General features: G+C 41.3%; 1 protein-coding gene across 1 annotated transcript in view; it reads left to right on the plus strand.

Moving 5' to 3' along the window:
- The first annotated feature begins 780 nt into the window (after positions 1-780).
- LOC119821767 overlaps positions 781-19,011 on the plus strand; it is a 41,279-nt gene continuing 23,048 nt past the window's right edge. The window contains exons 1-6 of the mRNA XM_042055581.1: positions 781-814; positions 1,582-1,617; positions 4,349-4,630; positions 8,807-9,088; positions 10,868-11,048; positions 18,322-18,435. Coding sequence (XP_041911515.1) covers positions 781-814; positions 1,582-1,617; positions 4,349-4,630; positions 8,807-9,088; positions 10,868-11,048; positions 18,322-18,435 — 929 coding nt within the window. The remainder of the gene's footprint in view (positions 815-1,581; positions 1,618-4,348; positions 4,631-8,806; positions 9,089-10,867; positions 11,049-18,321; positions 18,436-19,011) is intronic.

The following is a 19,011-nucleotide window of genomic DNA, read 5'->3' on the forward strand; positions in this document are numbered from 1 at the left end:
GCATGTGGATGACAATTACATGATTTGATCTGTAGGGGTTCTGGCAATGGGATCAGGAATTATCCCAGGTACATGAATTGGCTTTTTGGAGCCCATTCCCTATGCTGGAATACCTTGATCAACCTTGATACAGACCGGGGTAGGGGGGTGTGAGGTTGGTCCTATCTCAACCTTGTTTGTCAGATTTTGTTGACTCCCCGAGGGAGGCCTTACCCCTTTGAGGAGAGGATAGGGGTGGGAAGAGTTGGGGAGTGGGAGAAGGAGAAGAAGAGGAAACTGGGGTTGGTATGTAAAATGAAAAAAATGGAAAGAAAAAATAGAAATAAAAGTTATTAAAACAAGCATGGTGGTAGTTCACACCCGTGTTTCCAGCATTTGTCAAGCTGAAGAAAGAACTCAGTTTAAATATAGTCTGGACCTCATACTGAATTCTGGAATACACTGGATTGCATAATAGAGACTGCCAGGAAAAAATAAAAAGAAATTTCTGACAGAAAAAAAAGGAATTTGAACATCTCTAGCCATTGCATTGAGGAAAACCCTCCTTCGTGTCTGAAATATAAAAAGGATTCTCTCTCTCTTCTAAGAGTCCACCCAAGAGCAACTGAGAACTTTTCAAAAAGGAACTGTTCCTTTTGCCTATGGAGGAAAAGATGTAGAAATCCTGTGGTCAGGAACTCAGGCCTCAAACATCCTGTGCATCCTACTGTCTCACAAGTATCTGTTGTCTGTGAATGCACACAGACGGGACGATAATTGGGCTGAGGCCATATCAGCATCATGGCTCCACAGGACACCACCTATCTGTGTCTCGGTGAGTCCTGAACTGAAAGTGGGTTAGCAAGACAGGCAGGGTTCCCACAAAAGCTAGCACCTCTCTTAACACGGAAGCTAGGTGACTTTATTGGCAGCCAAGAGTAACCTAGTCTCCCAGCATTCTGCTCAGGTAGTAGTAACTGGGTCTCTGTTAGAATCTAAGCTGTGGGACTTGTTTGCCTCTATTCAGTTCATGACATACTGTCTGGGTTTCATGACCATTTATGGGCTTTGTGAGAGGAGAGGGAGAGGGACTGAAAATGTAAGGGTGACCCTCAAGGCTGGTTATTTTGGGAAAAATACTATTATGAATAAATAGACATACATTTGAAAACAAGAGCTAGATAGAAAAAATGATACACCACAGACAAAACTAGATGATCTACAGAAGAAAGGTGATAAATAAATGATTGAAACTGACTTGTAGATTTATTGATAGATTGCAGATAATAGACAAAAGATGATCAATTAATAAATAATAGCAATACAGGTAGATAGAGACAGATGATTGACACATACATATATACACACATGCATAATAGACAGATAATAGATAGAGAGAGATACCTGAAACTACTATAGATAATAGATAGGTGGTAGATAAATAAATAGACAAACAAACAATGCATACACACACACACATACAAACACACACACACACACACACACACACACATAGATTTACTCCATAACTCATTATGCAGGGAGATCTGCACCAGAGGTTGGATACTGGAAGTTGAATTTTCATCAATGATTCTCTTCCAGCAGTTTTCCTGGGACAGACAATTTGGGCACAAAAAGGTAAGTGCCCCCTAAGTCTTCTTTTTCACAACACTTAGGTACTACTCACAACTGTTGTGGAGTAGAATAATGAATGGAAAGATGGTCTTAAGATCAGGTAAATTCCCCCTCTACTCTCATCCTAGTGTCTGCTGTTTACATCACTGTGTTATCTCATTAAGGGGACCCCAGAGCCCTCTGGAGCTACAGCCTTGGAATCTGCTAGTGGCATGTCTAACAAAGACCTGTGTTTTACTAACTATTCATATGAGGAAGTCCTGAGTTGTCTTTCTGATTGTTGATTCCCTTTTTTCTCCAAGTTCATTTACTTCACCTATTTAGAGGAAGTCAATCTATCCTAGCTCTACTACAGTATTCATGTACTCTACCACAATGTTGAGACCTAAGTAGTACTGAGGGAAGCATCAACATAAACTAACAGGAGTACTAATAGTGTTAAATTCTGTATACTCTGTCCCTGTAGCTCCTGTTTTGACCTCCTAGTGCATGTGAACCCTCATATATCCTGTCTCCTCTCTTTAACATCCTTCCAAAGACTGGGTTATTTGTATGCTTATGATAAAATTCTAGGTATCTCCTGCTTATAGTTTCTCAGATCTGTCTTAGGTGTGATGTTTATGCTCCCTCCCACCTTCCACTTCCTGGCTTGTATCTACTCCTCCATAGTGTCTTCTCTTCTTTTCTCCCACGCTAACATTCTTTCAGCTTATCTTTCACTTTTTGCATTTATCAAGTCTCAGTCTTGCCTGTAATGGCTCCTTCCCTCTGCAGTCCTCCATCCCCCCATGCATACCTTCTTGGCAACTCCTCCACTTCCCTTTCTGAACTTCCACCCCAGTCACCTGATCTCCTTTCTGTAATAACGCTGTTGATGACAGAGTCATACTTGGAATGTTAAACTGCACAAATTCAAAGGGCTCAATGCGTTGTAGCACACAATGGAATCAGGCCACATGTGCCAATCAAACCAGGTAAATTAATATTTCCATCTCAGTATATGGAAATAACACAACATGCATGTAAAGATCATAAGACAAACTTGGATATCTGTCCTTGCCTTTTACCCTAGTATTATATGTGTTTTAGAGCCTTTCAAATTCCTCTCACCTGTTTATTCACAAAACATAATAATAGATTATTGAAAATTATAGTTTTCTAGTTGTGCTGTAAAGAAGAGCATTTATTGAACTATTATTAAACTTCTACCTGTCCCCACTCCCTCATACTCCCCAGCCTCTAGTGATCACTATTCTACATTTATGTCATATTTATTGTCATCATTAATTATTGTTTATTTAACCCCTTTTCTACAGGACAGTGATGTCAGGTATATATTATTCTAAATGATTGATTTATTGACTGTTAGGATCAGCTATAAAATTACTCAGCTGAGTAAAATTACTCAGCTGTTTTAACTATACAATATCATGGATGTATCCATAACCCTCATTGTGGGTCTAGGACAATTCATGGGTTCTGGGGAAGGGATGTCATTTTCTTCAGTACTGTAGTCTCTACTAAGTTACCCACATACCATTAAATAATACATGTCCAGGAAACTCTGGTGGCATTTGGTGGGTCAAAAGAAGACATCAAAGTAAAAGGGGGCTTCTGGACAAGAGTGGACTCAGCCACAGAGCAAGAACAGAAGGAAATGGGGGATGGCAAAAATGGCCAAAATTTATTATATGCATATTTGAGAATAAAAGGGTATTTTAAAATAGCCTTTCTGAACATCCACATATGAGAGTGAACATACAGTACTTGTATTTTTGTTTTGGCTTGGCTTTGTGATACCAAAGGTCAAACCTAGAACTTTTTGTTTGGTAGGAAGTGTTCACCAAATGAGCTGCTCCCACAGAACAGATGAAGGAAACCTGTTTCCTTATAGTGAATAAAATGCCTGTTCCATATAATGAATAAAAGCTGAGAATAAAGTCTTCCAGATGCACAAATCACTTGATCAAGGCAAATCAACAGTAATCAGGAAAGCCAAGAAGATAAGTAACATATTCTGGCTCCCTTTGAGGCCCTGGATCAGCACCATGATCTGCCCATTTCCAGTTCCAGGCAACCATGAGTCTTTGCCTTCACTGCTGCTGCTTGAAGTAGTGTCTCTCACTAGCCTGGGGCTCATTGATTGAGCTAGCCTGACTGGCTCGCAAGCCCAGAAATATGCTTGCCTCTAATCTGCTTGCCTCTGCCTCCTGCCTCCTGCCTCCTGCCTCCTGCCTCCTGCCTCCTGCCTCCTGCCTCCTGCCTCCTGCCTCCTGCCTCCTGCCTCTGCCTCTGCCTCTGCCTCTGCACTGGGTTTGTAAGTGCACCTCACCACTCCTGGCTATTTGTGTGGGTTTTAATGTGGCAAAGTTAGGTGCTCATTCTTAAAGGTCAAGGGGGCTGGAGAAATGACTCAGTGATTGAGAGCACTGGCTGTTCTTCCAAAGTACCCAGGTTCAATTTCCAGCACCAACATGTTTGTAACTCCAAGATTTGACACCCTCACACAGACACATGCAGGAAAAATGCCAATGCACATAAAATAAAATACATTTTTTTAAAAAGAAGCTTGAAAGTCAAACACTTTATCAACAGAGATTTATCTCCAGAGACCCATAATACTATTTTTAAATGAAATGTTAATAGGTCCTTTGTAGTTCAACTCATGTCCCCCAACATCAATGGAGTAAAATAGCTTCTGCAAGCCATCTGAGCCTAGGCTGTTTCCTTTCAGAATTTCCCATTCCTACCATATCTGCTGCCACAAGTCCTGTGGTTCCCTGGAATGGGTCTGTGAGGATCCTCTGCCAGGGAATTCCTGAAGCCTTCCTATACCAGTTATCTCTGATGAAAAACTCTACACACACAGTTATAGAGAAGAAACTTGGATTTCAGAAAGAGGCCGAATTCATCATCAACCACATGAATACAACCACAGCAGGTTGTTACCAGTGTCGGTACAGGAACAAGGACCACTGGTCACAGCATAGCAAACCCCTGGAGCTGGTAGTGACAGGTAAGGAGATACCTTGGGAGCCTGGTCTTCTGATAGTTATTTTGTCTTAATTTTGGCAGACTTTGTTTTGTTTTTGTATTTGTTTTTTGTTAATTACATTTGTTAGTAGATAACTTGATACCATGTACACAATACATATGGACCACTCTCACCCCCACTTCTGCTCATTTTGTTTTGTGACCCACTGAGATTAACCAGGGCCATTCCTATTACTAAGGGTTTGAAGGTATCTTATGTGGGCTCAGCAGTAGGTATACAACTAAAGGCAATGATTCCCCCTCTCCCAGAGTCTGTCAGTAGCCAGTAATTTCATCACAAAGGGTAGGACCCCTTGATTACTCCCTCATCCCCCAACTCCCCTACTTCCTTGACTTATTATTGACAGGATTGCTCTTGTAGGTAATTACAACTGTATGTTAATAATTGTGGTGGTTCTTTCAAGTCTAGAGAGTGACATTTAGTAGGCCCTACTCTGTCTTCCAACTCTTAGATAATCCCTGTTCACCTTGGGCAGTGTTGCCTGGGTCTTAGACAGAGATAGCACAAACATCTTGTTTATGTCTGGGCCTACAACTGTCTTTATTCTGTGCATCTTGGGCAGCTGTGAGTATCTGCATTCAATGATGTTCCTCTTTTAGTTTTTATTTAAATTGTTTTCACATAATGTATTTTTAGCACATTCCTTTCTCTCCCCCAATTCTTCCCAGATCCTCCCCACCTCCCATATTTTTAGAATAGCTTTAGGTTCATAGAAAAACTGAGTTGTTGAAGACCAAGAAGACCAAGAATTAACGAACAAATATTGACATATCTCTCTTAGTTGATATCTAAAGCATATTCAGAGTTTCTTGGCTGGTATCTAATGGTCCTTTTCTCCTCCAGGACCCCTTCCAAGATCTCACATTGCACTTGGTTCTCTCTTGTTTTAGATAGCTTTGAAAGCTTTGAAATGTACAGGCAAGTATTTTCCGGGACTTCCCAGTCTTAGAAATTGCCTGATACTTTTCTCATGACTACACTGGGTCATAGTTCATTACAAGAAAAACAGAGGTGACGAATGCTGTATTTCAAATGTTCTTACAACAAAAAAAAAAGCTGTGTGAGGTGATATATATGTTATTCACTCTAACTAGTCATTATACAATATATACACACAATAAATATCATGGTATACAAGGTAAGTACACAAAACCTTTTTAGTTTAAAAACTAGACCAGGTCTGATGATGCACATTAATAATCAAATAATCCCAGAGGTAGAGGCAGGAGGAACAAAGGTTCTAGGTCATCTATTGCTTCATAGTTAACTTGAGGTTAGCCCAGGCTACATGAGAGAGTATTGAAAGAAATGGGGAATTGGGGGGGGCAAAGGAAGGAAGGAAAGGAAAGAGAAGAAGATGACAGGTGAGGAGAGAGGAGTGGACATGGGAGGGGAAGGGAAGGGAGGAGGGAGGAGAAATTGGGTGTGTTAGTACACACCAGTGATCCCAGCTCTCAAGAAGCTGAGACAGGAGGATTATGAGTTCAAGATCACATCTCAAAACCTAAGTAAATTTTAAAAAATCTACCCACAAAACCACCTGGCCCTGCTCAGCCTGGGCAGATAGAAGACACCCATAGGCTCTGACCCTGCTCACCCCATGCAGGTGGAAGACACCCATGGGCCCTGGCCCTGCTCAACCTGAGAAGATGGAAGACCCCCACGGGCCCTACCAGCAGCTCAAGGCAATAATATGGAGGAGAAATTGGAGAGAAGGAGTAGAGCAGTTCAAGTACTGGGAGAGAGGCAGAGCTGAAAAAGTGAAGGCAGTGAGAAAGATGCTGATGTGGGTGGCCTGAACTGCCACCCAAACCCATGGTGATATTCTGCTGGGCTTCTACCAAGGGCCATGTCTGGGTCTGTGGCCCCACAGCAGCCAGGGTCTGTGTGGATATCCATGGCTCCTGTTACTACTGAAGACCATGTGGAAACCCAGCATCTGGGTCACTACCTGAGACCATGCTGGTGTCTGAGGACCATACTGATCTGAGTGGCCTGCGCTGCCACCCAGAGCCATGGTGACATTCAAGCCCAAGATGCTGCAGAGAGTCATGGCTGGGTCTGTGGCTTGCCTCTGCCAGGGTCTGTGTTGTCTGTGGCTTCTTTTACCATAAAATGCTATACAGGTGCCAGGAATCTGAGCTGCCACTTTAGACCATGTTGGTGCCCAAGTGCCATGCTGTTCCCAGGGCCTTTACTGATCTGAGTGGCCTGTACCGTACCCCAGGACCAGGGTGACAATCAGGTCTGAGCTACTGCCAAGGATGATATTATCTGGGTTTATGGTCCTGCTGTAGTTGGGGTCTGTATTAATTTTTGTGGCCTATGTTATGACCTTGGGGAGAAGGGGGAAATGTAAACCATTCATGTAGAAATCCTAGGGCCATCATGAGCTGCCCCCCCACCCTTTCCTGGCCCTAGAAGATCTGCCCCTGACCCTCTCTGGCTGCTACAGCATGAGAACTGGCCCCACCCCACGTGGGAGAGCTGGCTCTAATGACCCCGACCCTGGGAGATATGGCCACATTCCTCACTATGGACACAGGAGAGCTGACCCCGATGGTGGGAATGCAGAAGAGTTAGCTCTGCCCCTCACCTGAGGAGGACTGTCCCATTGGAGGCCCGGACTGGCCAGATCAGCTACTATGCGAGTATCATATCCAGCACTCTGTGTTGGCCCACCCCGTCTATGGAGTACAGGAACTGGTCCTGTGGAACCATGGCTGCAGGATCTCCTTGACTCTGGGCAACAATAGGATGCCTAAGAGGACTATCGGTGCAGGACCAGTATTGTTGGTGTACTGCAAGCCAGAGGCCTTGAACCAGACCAACAACTGATTATAATGAACAATTGCAAGTAAAGCTATTTGGACAGAAGGGTCTGCTGAATGACACACCACAGCTACCAGTGCCGCTAAGATGAATGAACAGGTGATGGAGAGGCAGGAAAGGCAGGGGAATGAAGTCTTTGTTGTTTGTTCATTAATAGTTTTATTTTTTATTTTCTTTTGGGGGGAGTTACAAGGGGGAAGAGCAGATATGAGGGGACTGGGAAATGAGTGGGGTTGAGATGCACGATGTGAATTTCCCAAAGAACCAATAATAAAATTACTCTTTAAAAATTAAAAATGTTAATACATAATGAGTAGTATGGTGTTTGCCTCTTATACATGAGGCGCTGGATTCCAACCCCATAACAAATAATTAATTTGTTTTTGTTCTTGTAGGGTTTTGTGTGTGTGTGTGTGTGTGTGTGTGTGTGTGTGTGTGTGTGTGTGTGTTTAGTATTGCTTCTCTTTCCATGTCATATAGCCATACATTAATTTATGTATAATGTAAAAGTCTATTATCCACAAATAAGAGAAAACATGTGATACTTTTTCTGAGTCTGATTTAATTTACCTAATATAATAATCCCTATTTGTATCCATTTTCCTACCAGCGACATAATTTTATCTTCGTGGTTGGAAACAACCCCATTGTACATCACATCCCCAGACAGACATAGAGTTGATTTCGTAACTTTTTTCTACTTGTGAGAACAAGTATCACTCCATGTCCCATGCTACTCTTCACTCGTGATGTTCCTACCTCACTTCCCAAGTGCTGAGATTACACTTACAAATCATAATGCCTGGATGTAAATAATTTCTTAAACAGCAAAAAGGCAACATCTTTTAGTCAACTTACTCAACTGAATATTTTCTCCTTAAAATATTTATTATTTATGTCTATGAGTGTTTTGTCTGAAAGTATGTCTGCACATCAGAAGAGGATATCATAGTCCATAGGACTACAGTTATAGATGGTTGTGAGCCACCATGTGCATTCTGGGAATTGAACTCGGGATCACTGAAAGAACAGCCAGTGCTCTTAACTGCTGAGCCATTTATCCACGACCATCAACTGATTTTTTTTTTATTTTCTGTAAATGGATGTTTCCTTGCATGTTTGTCTGTGAACCATGTGAATACAGTACTCATGGAGGTCAGAAGAGGGCATCAAATCCCCAAGAACTGGAATTACAAACAGTTGTGTCTCTGGCTAGTGTTTTTAACTGCTGACCCTTGCCCCAGCCCCTGAAAATAATTTTTAAAGAGCAAAATTTTGCTAACAGCTCACTGTCTTATCTTTCAGGCTTATACAACGAACCTGTCCTCTCCACAGATCAAAGCCGTGTGCTGATAGCCGGAGAAAGCATTTCCTTCCAGTGTAGTTCAGCACATGACCTGTTTAACAGATTTTCACTGGTCAAGGAGGGAGATGCTTCTTTGCCACAGCACCAACATAAAGGGTACCAAGGAATCTTCACTCTTGGTCCTGTGAACCCTAACTTCTCTGGGAACTACAGGTGCTACTGCTGGCACAACAGCAGTCCCTACGTGTGGTCAGCCCCTAGCAAAGCCCTGGAGCTCATTGTCACAGGTAGAGGCATCACATCCCAGTTCTTTGTTCTCCACCAACATGGTGTCTAGGCAGGAGTGGGAAGAGATGCTCTGAGATCCATGAACATGGGAGTAGACTCACTCTCCTGAGGAGCATGAAGAGAAAGGGGCTTCTCACTCCACACTTATCTTTCTTCATTTTCCGAAGTCTTCCAGTGTACCCTTCAGAAACCTATGATATATGTTTCAGGGTGTTTGTGAGGGGTGCATGCATAGTGCTGGCAGGGGCCAGAGAGGGTGACAGATTCCCTGGAGCTGAATTTACAGATGATTCTGAATCACCCATTGTGGATACTAGAAGCTGAACTCAGGACCTCTGCAAATGCAGTGAATGGTTCTAACTACTGCATCATCCCTTCAGCCTCCCAGTTTATCGATAAAGGAAAGGTCCACATTCAGAATCACTTCTGAGGGATCCGTGTTGAGACAGAAGATCCAAACATAGTTTAGTCTGGTGCATTTTCTTCATTTGCAGAATTTTTCATTACAGAATCCTCTGGGAGTGGTTGAATATAAAGACTGAATTGTAGAACTCATTTTTTATGTGGTTTGCCTATAACACTGTGCTTGAAGGAAGGAGAAAAAGGTCAGACTTCAGGCAGAGGAAACCAGTTGCTGGTAGCTCAGTGGGCTGACCACAATCCGTATCTCATGCCCATCTTCTGAATAAAGTGTCATCACCCCAGTCATGCAATAAGCTCTGCAGTGTGGTAGCTGTGCATCACAGTGCTACAAAGCTGGGTAGATCTTTTCGATTAGTGTCATGGAGACAACTGAATTTCCATGCAGAAGAATTGAAGTACAATTAAACAAGAACACATTTCTGATTGGTTAGAGGCCTAACTGCAAAATATATCCTGTGGGAGACCACAGAAGAAAATTACCTTGACCCTGACATAGAAGATGGTTTCTAAAACAAGATGCAGGACCTGCCTGCTCTATAGAAGAGGACTAATCAACTCAACCCAACTAAATCCTAAAATACATGTTCATGATAATAATAAAAAGGGAAAAATACATTTCACGTAAATGACTAGGTAATAGAATCATCTTGGTTTTCTGAGATAGAATCTCACAAACTCATGCATGCTAGACAAACCCTCTTTTAACAGGAAAATGGTATTGAACATTTAATTTTTCTGAACATTGTAGGCTCACATATTACATTACAGCCAATGGAGGAGGAAACAGGTTAACAATGATAAAGACTGTCTAATACATAAAAATAAAGATATGTAATTCACTGAGCACCATTGTCTATAAAATGTCACACAATAATTGGTGTTGAGAAGTTGGAATGAAGTTGAAAAACAGATCACCTGCCTATTATACATACAGCAATTGGTTCCATCCTCATCACACGGGTCATTTTTAAGTAGAAATGAGTTTTAGCTAAATTTATCTTAAATTTTACCATATATATCCAAGGCAGTGGTGGCTGAGTGTCTATTTTGCCACATTTGAGAGTAATATAAATTGTCATGTAGAGTGACAAAAATATGAAGAAAAAATTTTAGAGCTCCTGACTCAGAGAGGTGTTGAAAAAATAGTTGGGTGGGCAATGAAACCACCAAGAGAGGTGAGAAAGACAAAGTACAAACTCCCCATATTCACTTCCTTTTCTAGGAACCACAGTTTCGCACCCTTGGCCTCCCTCTATCTTACATACCCTAGAAGTGTGGTGCCTGAGAATATATGAGCTCATTAAAAAGGATTAGGATAGAATGGATCATGGCCAACAATTACCTATGTCTTTCCCTTATGTCTCTAGACTCCACGAAGCAAGGTTACATGATGGAGAATTCAGTCCGGATGAGTATGGCAGGGCTGGTGCTTGTGGTCCTCTTGGTGATACTAGCTGAAGACTGGAACAGCCACAGGATATCACACAAGGAAGACTGTCAGGAACTGACTGCACCAAGATGGAGCAGACAGTGACTGCTGGTGGGGATGGGGGCTATCGGTGGGGAGGCTTCTTGCAAAAAGGAAAAGCAATTAGAGGCTCGAATCCATTTGCAGAAAGCAAGGCATGGGTGTAAAGTATCCACCACCCATGTGTTTGAACACTGGCTCCCCAGCAGATGGTACTGTTTACGAGGATGTGTAAACTTTAAGATGTGCTATAAGTAGGTCACAGGGGCTACTATTTAAATGTTATACTCACTTCAGGTTCCCACCTAGCTTTCTGCCACCTGTGGAGCTGCTCCTATTTCATGCTTTCCTGCCACAATAGAATACTTCCTCTGAAAACATCAGCCAGAATTAGCCTTGCCTTCCTTTCTTTTAAGACAAAAATAAATTAACTAGTACACAGAGTTATCACACGGTGTGGTCCTAGGTGAATCTGATGCTGTTTCTTCTCTCCTGGTTAGTATTCTGGTTAGTTTTAAATACATTTTTCTTTTATTTGTGAGATTATAATATAACTACATCCCTTGGTTAAGTTGGCTTTTTTGTTTACTTTTTGTTTTTTGGGGGGGTATTGTTTTGGGGGGTTTGGGTTTTTTGTTTTGTTTTGTTTTGTTTTGTTGTCAACTCGACACAGGTCATATGGGAAGAGGAGACCTCAACTGAAAAAATGTCTCAATCAAATTGCCCTGTAGTCAAGTCTGTGGAATATTTTCTTGATTAACATTTGTCATGGGAGGGTCCAGCTCACTGTGGGTGGTGCCACCTTGGACAGGTGGTTCTGAGTTTTATAAAAAGCAAACATACTGGACTGAGCTCCCAAGGTCCTGACGAGGAGCAGAAGGAGCGAGAACATGAGGGAGAAAGTCAGGAACGAGAGGGGTGCGTTCACTCATGGAGACGGTGGGACAGAACTAATGGGAGATCACCAACTCCAGTTGGAATGGGACTGATAGATCATGCGACCAAACCTGTCTCTCTGAATGTGGCCAACAGCGGGGGCTGACTGAGAAGCAAAGGACAATGGCTCTGGGCTCTGATTGTTCTTCATGGACGGGCTCTGTGGGAGCCTTCTCAGCTTGGTTGATCACCTTCCTGGACCTGGGGGGAGTTGGGAGGACTTTGGTCTTAGCATAGAGTGGGGAACCCTGATGGCTCCTTGGCCTTGAGAGGGAGGGAAGGGAGGTATGGGTGGAGGGGAGAGGAGGGAAGGGGGAGAAGGAGGGGAGGGAAGGGGGAGGAGGAAGGGAGGGAGGGGGGAGGAGGAGGGAAGGAGATGGAAATTTTTAAATATAAAAAAAATAAACCATGAGAAAAAAAAAAGCAAACTGAGAAAGACATAAACAGAAAGCCAGTGTGCTGTACTCTTCCATGACCTCCATTTCAGTTCCTGACTCAGTGTTCCTGCATTGAGTTCCCATGATGACAGACTATAACCTGTAAGCCAAATAAATGTTTTCCTCCCAAAGTTGCTTTGGTCATGGTGTTTTACCACAGCTATAGAAAACAAACTAATGGCCGGGCAGTGGTGGCGCACACCTTTAATCCCAGCACTGGGGAGGCAGAGGCAGGCTGATCTCTGTGAGTTCGAGGCCAGCCTGGTCTACAAGAGCTAGTTCCAGTACAGGCTCTAGAAACTACAGGGAAACCCTGTCTCGAAAAAACCAAAAAAAAAAAAAAAGCTGCAGAGAAACCCTGTCTCGAAAAACCAAAATAAATAAATAAATAAATAAATAAATAAATAAATAAATAGAAAACAAACTAAAAACATTGATTATAATTATAATTTCCATCATTTTACAACCTTTTTATGTTCCTCCTTTTTGTGGTACAGGGGATTTTTCTCATGCATGCTAGATGAGTTTTCTACAACTGTCTTTCATCCCAGCCCTCTTTTCATTTTAAGACAAGCTTTCGTAGAGTTGTCCAGGCTGACCTTGAATTCATCTTGTGGCACAGACTGACCTCAAACTTGTGGTCCACTGTGAGAATGTTTTTTGAGAAATGCTATTTAAAGTTTGCCTTTACAAATTAAACTTCCATCCAACTCATAATCAAGTCAATAATGTGCTTTGAGATCCTTATAGCTATGTACTAATTCTTCTGACAAAATATAGACTCAGCCTGTTTGAAATTACCTGAACTCTGAGATAACCTTGCAGTCAAACTTATTGTTCTTTGGACTTCCAATGTAAGTAACTTCTCCAAGCTCGGCTGAATGCACAGCCTCAATTATACCACATTCCCCATTTCATCTTTGTGATACATTCATGCCCTGAATGTGTGTGTGTGTGTGTGAGAGAGAGAGAGAGAAAGAGAGAGAGAGAGAGAGAGAGAGAGAGAGAGAGAGAGAGAGAGAGAGAGAGAGAGAGAGAGAGGTGGTGAACAGATCTAAGACTATGTGCTGGCAGAGACAGCTGATCCGAGCTCACAGGAGCTCATAGATTCTAGACCAACAGTCAGGGTCCCTGTATGAGACCAACCTAGGTCCCCTGCATGTGTGTGACAATCATGTAGACTTCTAACAGTGAGAGAAGGACCTTTCCCTGGCACTTAGCTTGTTTTTTGGTAGCTTTTGGTAACCTGTTCTCCATGCTGGATTGCCTGACTTGATCCTGCCTCAACTTGCTTTGGGCAATCCCATGGAAGGCCTGTCCCTTTCTGAATGGAGACAGAGGAGGGGTGGATGAGGAGGGGGTATAAGGAAAAGGGGAGGGGACAGGACAGGAGGAGAGCAAGGAGGGAAAACTGATTAGTATGCAAAATAAATGAAAAATGTTAGTTAAATAATTAAAAAGACTATGTGCCGGAATCATCGAGGGGTTGAAAACAATGACCCACATGCAAAATATGTTAGAAGCAACATTTGGGTATAGAATGATGATATGTGATTATGGCTTTGCATGCTGTTCTGAGTAAGTAGGGCCAGGAGCACAATTTTCTACCTCATAGACTCCTGTAAATTAAGAAAACAGTCCCTCTTTCCTTTTTGCAGCTGTATTTGCTGTGTCATTTGATACATAGAGAGCACGCCTTTATTCACACTACTTCTTAGATTAGACCATTCACTTTTACAGTAGGTTTGTTTTAAATTAGACAAATACTAGATTAAACAGGAAAGACCAAAATTCTTCTGAATATATCCAGCCCATGCCTGAGTAGCCAAAACCAAGAGTCTTTCTTCTTCTATATGACATTGTCACAATCTTCTTGCCTCAGCCTCTTGAGTAGCTAGGATGACAGGTCTGCTCCAGCAGGCTCGGACCTAATTTTATGTTCAGATTTTCTTCTTTATTCTTTATGTTTTTTTATATTCTCATTTGTACTGTTCAAGAATTCCATGTGTGAATATATTTTGATGAAATCCACTCCCATCTCCTCCCCTTGTATTTATCCCTATCCACACCACCACTCCCCACCCTTACTTCATATACTCCATTTTAAAACTCACTGAGCCTAGTTAGTACTGCCAGTATGTGCATGGCTATAGGGACATATGCTGGAACATGGGAAGCCTCTCAATGGCTGCACCTTAGGGAAAAAATGACCCCCCTCTTCCAGCAGCTGTCAGTTACCAAAATAGTTCCTCAACTAGTGGGTGGGACTTTGTGACCTCACTCCCCATCTACACTGGGATTTAGATTTTTTAAATGTGTATCCACCAATTATTTAAAAAAACTAGTAGGCTTGCTGTAATAGCAAGTCTTCTGCTTTGTCCTTAAGGTATTGGTTTTGTCTAAATGTAAATTAAATGAATAAACACAAGAGCAAATGAAGGTCACAATCCTATTTGGGAAATATGAAACCGTATTAAATGACAACTTTATTTGGGGCACAGAGTTTACATTTACAACTTTAAAAGATGATATAATTTTGTCTTTTAACAGTACTAATGTATCTCACACTATTGAACCAATAATTGTATATCTTAAGAAGTTCAAAGAAATAGACCAGACTCACAAACACTAGCAACATGCATTTTTTATTGTATATGTAATTTGAGGTGGAAGAAGGACATAAAAGTATAATGAGGATTATTAGAGATGTGGAAGGAGAAAATGGGAAAGGTGATAAAAAGTAATGGAGAGGATGGGTATCTTTAGGACCACAGAGTAGTGTGCACATGTAGGGAAATGTCAAACCGAAAGCAATTAATACATACCAATACAACTGGATAAAATCTCCATGAAATTAATTGAAAATTTATATCATTAAAGAAATCATGAGACAGGAAAGATGGATCAGCTATTAAAAGCTAGACTCACAACCAAAAGCAAGAAATTCTGAGTTTGAGAAAATAGGATGTGAATTCCTGCCTTGATGTTCCAGTGATAGACTTTAATGTGGAACTGTTAGCCAAAAAAAAAAAATTCCTCCCCTAGTATTCCTTTGCCAGAGTAATTTATCACAGCAATGAAAGTGACACTATGCAGTGATTAAAAGACAAAACCCAAGAATCCACCAGGTGATAAGAAGTTGTCAAAAATCATCAAATGTCTAGTCCCCTGAATATCATGAGCCTATTTTCTACCCCTGTGGATGTGCCTATTCTAGATATTTCATAAAAATTGACTCAAACAATACATGGTCATTCATATCTGGCTTCTTTCACCTAATATAATGTTTTGATCATTCATGTTAGGGCGTGTGTCAGTACTGGATTTCCTTTGATTTGTGTACAATATCCCATTCTATGTTTTTTTTTAAAAATCACATTTTGGTTGTTCATTTATCTACTGATGAACATTTGGATTATTTACTTTCTTGACTATTATGAATAATGCAGTATGCATATATGTAAATGAATTTTATATTTCCTTGGTATCTGCCTAGGAGCAGAATTGCTGGATTGTATGGTAATTCTTATTTTTCATTGCTGGAGAAACTGTTTTCTAGACTGTTTTCCAAAGTAAAAACACTATTCTGATGAAAATAAAATAAAATAAAATTATAGCAGAAAATCTCCCAAGTCTAGAGAAAGACCTAGACATCCAAACAAAAGTGTTGTCTTGAACTCCAAGTAGACATGATCAGAGTAGAACTCTGTATGACATAATACAGTCAAGATATCAAAAATACAAAACAGGGCTGGAGAGATGGAGAGAGAGTTAAAGAGCACTGCTTCTTCTTTCAGAGGTCCTGAGTTCAATTCCCAGCAACTGTATGGTGGCTCACAACCATCTGTAATGAGATCTGGTGCCCTCTTCTGGCCTGCAGGCGTACATGCAGACAGAATAATGAGAATACTGTATACATGATAAATAAATAAATCTTAAAAAATGCAAAACAAAGAAAGAACACTTAAAGCCATAAGGGAAAGATATCAACTCACTTATAAAGGCACATAAATCAGAATAATGTCAGCTCTCCAAGCAACCCTAAAAGGTATAAAAATGTGGGATGATATATTTCAAGACTTGAAAGCAATTAGCTCAACTAATGTTGCTATTTCCAGGAAAGTTGTGCTGTGAAGTTGGCAAGGAAGTAAGGACATTTCAAGATAAATACAAACTAAGCCTGGTCATGACCACAAAACAAGCCTCAAAGAAGATAAGAAAATTAATATAATGTACATAAGAAGAACGTCTCCCAGTAAGTGCCTCCTCAGTGGCAAGACTGTAAATAACCAACTAGGTCCTCTAGAAACCTGGGGAAGTTAGTACGTGGGTGGAAAGAGGTCCAGCTTGCCAGATAAAGGCTACCACATGAAGAGGAAATAACTTGGGCAGTTGTCCTCATCAACTCAAGCCATGACACGCAATATGGACAAGTTCAACAGAAACACCTGGGCTAATTCCCAGAATCTGACAGTAGCCTGGTACCTCCATGTGATGATGCTTCTCTTTTAAAGCTGAAAGCAGAGAGGGAAGCTGATAGAAATGGACAAGAATGGCACTTCCTTATGCTGAAAAGAGTTACCACAATAGAGGCATAGAATGTGAGAACACTAAACAGAGTTGGGAGAACCAGCTTGCTCAGACTTGAGTTCAGTCACCTCAGGTGGGAAGTCATTGAACTGGCAGAAACACATTGGACAGGAACACAAGAACTCATAGTAAATGGACGTAATATTAAAACTAAGATGGAGAGGAAAAACACACAGCAGGTGTAGCTTTAGTGATATCCAGTTTGACCCAAAAATGCATACTCGGGTACAGACCTGTAAATGAACAAATTTTATCAGTCAGATTTCAGACAATGACACATACAATCACTATCATACAGGAATACCCACACAGAGAGGAAGCAGAAGAGGAAGACATGAACAGTTTCTACACAAAACGAAGTCAGCAGGACATACAAGAATGAAATACTAATCATTATGGGTGACTTCAATGCAAGAGTAGGATCTGGAGAAAGAATGGACTATTGTGTCATGGGAATGTATGGATTGGGACAATGGAACGTTAGAGGGAAACAACTGCTTGACCTCTGGAATGCAAATGATTTGTCCATATCCAACACAAAATTCAAGCAGGCTAAACCATCAAGATTCTGGACATGGGGATCCCCTGACAAATGCACATATAGCCAAATTGACCATTTGGTTTCCTGGTCATCAGGAAACTCTTATCTAGCCTCTAAAACAGCCGATCATTTCCTAGTGCTGACTTAGGGTCAGATCACCAACTTGTTATAGCCAACATTCAACTTAGGAGAGGCATGCCAAGCAAGACAAAACAGAAGATCGATCATAAACAACTGATGAACCAGCTGTACAGAGAGAGTATAGAAAAACCACTAAGAAAAAGATGAGGGCAATCATTAAACAACCCTTTACAGATATAGGAAGCAAATGGGAGGAAATCAAAAGAGCTATACGGGAGGCTTCAAAGGAGACACTTGTTTATGCAAAGAGGGCAACAGCATAGAATGAATTTCTGCAAAGATGATCAATCTGGCAGAAGAAAGAAGGAGCTAAAGAGCAAAGAGAGAGGAAAACCACAGGCAGCAAAACACCACAACTACTCAGGGCGATCAAAAGAAGAACAAAGAAGGATAGAGAGCTGTGTATACAAGGTCTATGCAAAGAGGTCAAAGAGGTTAGACTCTATAATAAAACACATCTTGTTTACAAAGTTATCAGATGAATAGCTGCCAGATATGCTCCTCAGACTTGGGTGATTAAAGATGGGAAAGGTCATTTATTAACAGAACCAGGGGAAATAAAGCAAAGATGGAGACAATACTTTGACATCCTGTACAATGGCTCTAATGCTGTCAACATAGACTACAATGAGAAACACATCAGCAGCCACTCCAACGCCAGAGATGATGAAAAATATTAAATATTGACAGGAGCAAGATAGAGGAAGCTATCAAGAGAGCAAAATTCAAGAAGGTCTCAGGAATGGATGGCATCACAGTGGAGGAGCTGGAGGCAGCTACAATAGACTCAGGAGCCAGGCTGAGGTGCTTCTCAGACTCTTCAGGGAGATATGGGAATATGAACTAATTCCTATGGAATGGAAGCACTCAGTCATAATTCCCACACACAGGAAGAAGGACAAGCTGACTGCTCAAATTACAGGGGCATTAGTTTGTTGTGCCATAGCAGCAAGATCTTCTCCTCCATTATCCTGAAAAGGATCAAGGGAAGAACAGAGAAAATCCTGGGAGGGGCAGAAAAATACAAAGAATTTGGAAAAGACATATGCCTATTACATTGACTTCAGGAAGGCTTTTGATAGCATTTGGGGAAAAGACTTTGGGAAACAATGAGGTTCTACAGATAACCAGAGAAAAATCATAAGAATTCTAGGGAATGCCTATAAACATATTTTTGCATTGGTCAAATCTGTGGAGAACTAAGCAATCAGTTTTAGCCAATCATAGGAGTGTTGCAGGAATTCATCCTCTCACCACTCCTCTTTAATATATTCCTGGAATTAATAATAGCAACAACCCTGGAGGATGAGAAGATAGGCATGCAGACAGTTGTGCGAATCAATAACTTGCATTCCGCTGGTGATATCGCACTACTTGCTG

The sequence above is a fragment of the Arvicola amphibius genome, chromosome 8 (genome assembly GCF_903992535.2).
Source record: "Arvicola amphibius chromosome 8, mArvAmp1.2, whole genome shotgun sequence".
NCBI classification, from domain to species: domain Eukaryota; kingdom Metazoa; phylum Chordata; class Mammalia; order Rodentia; family Cricetidae; genus Arvicola; species Arvicola amphibius.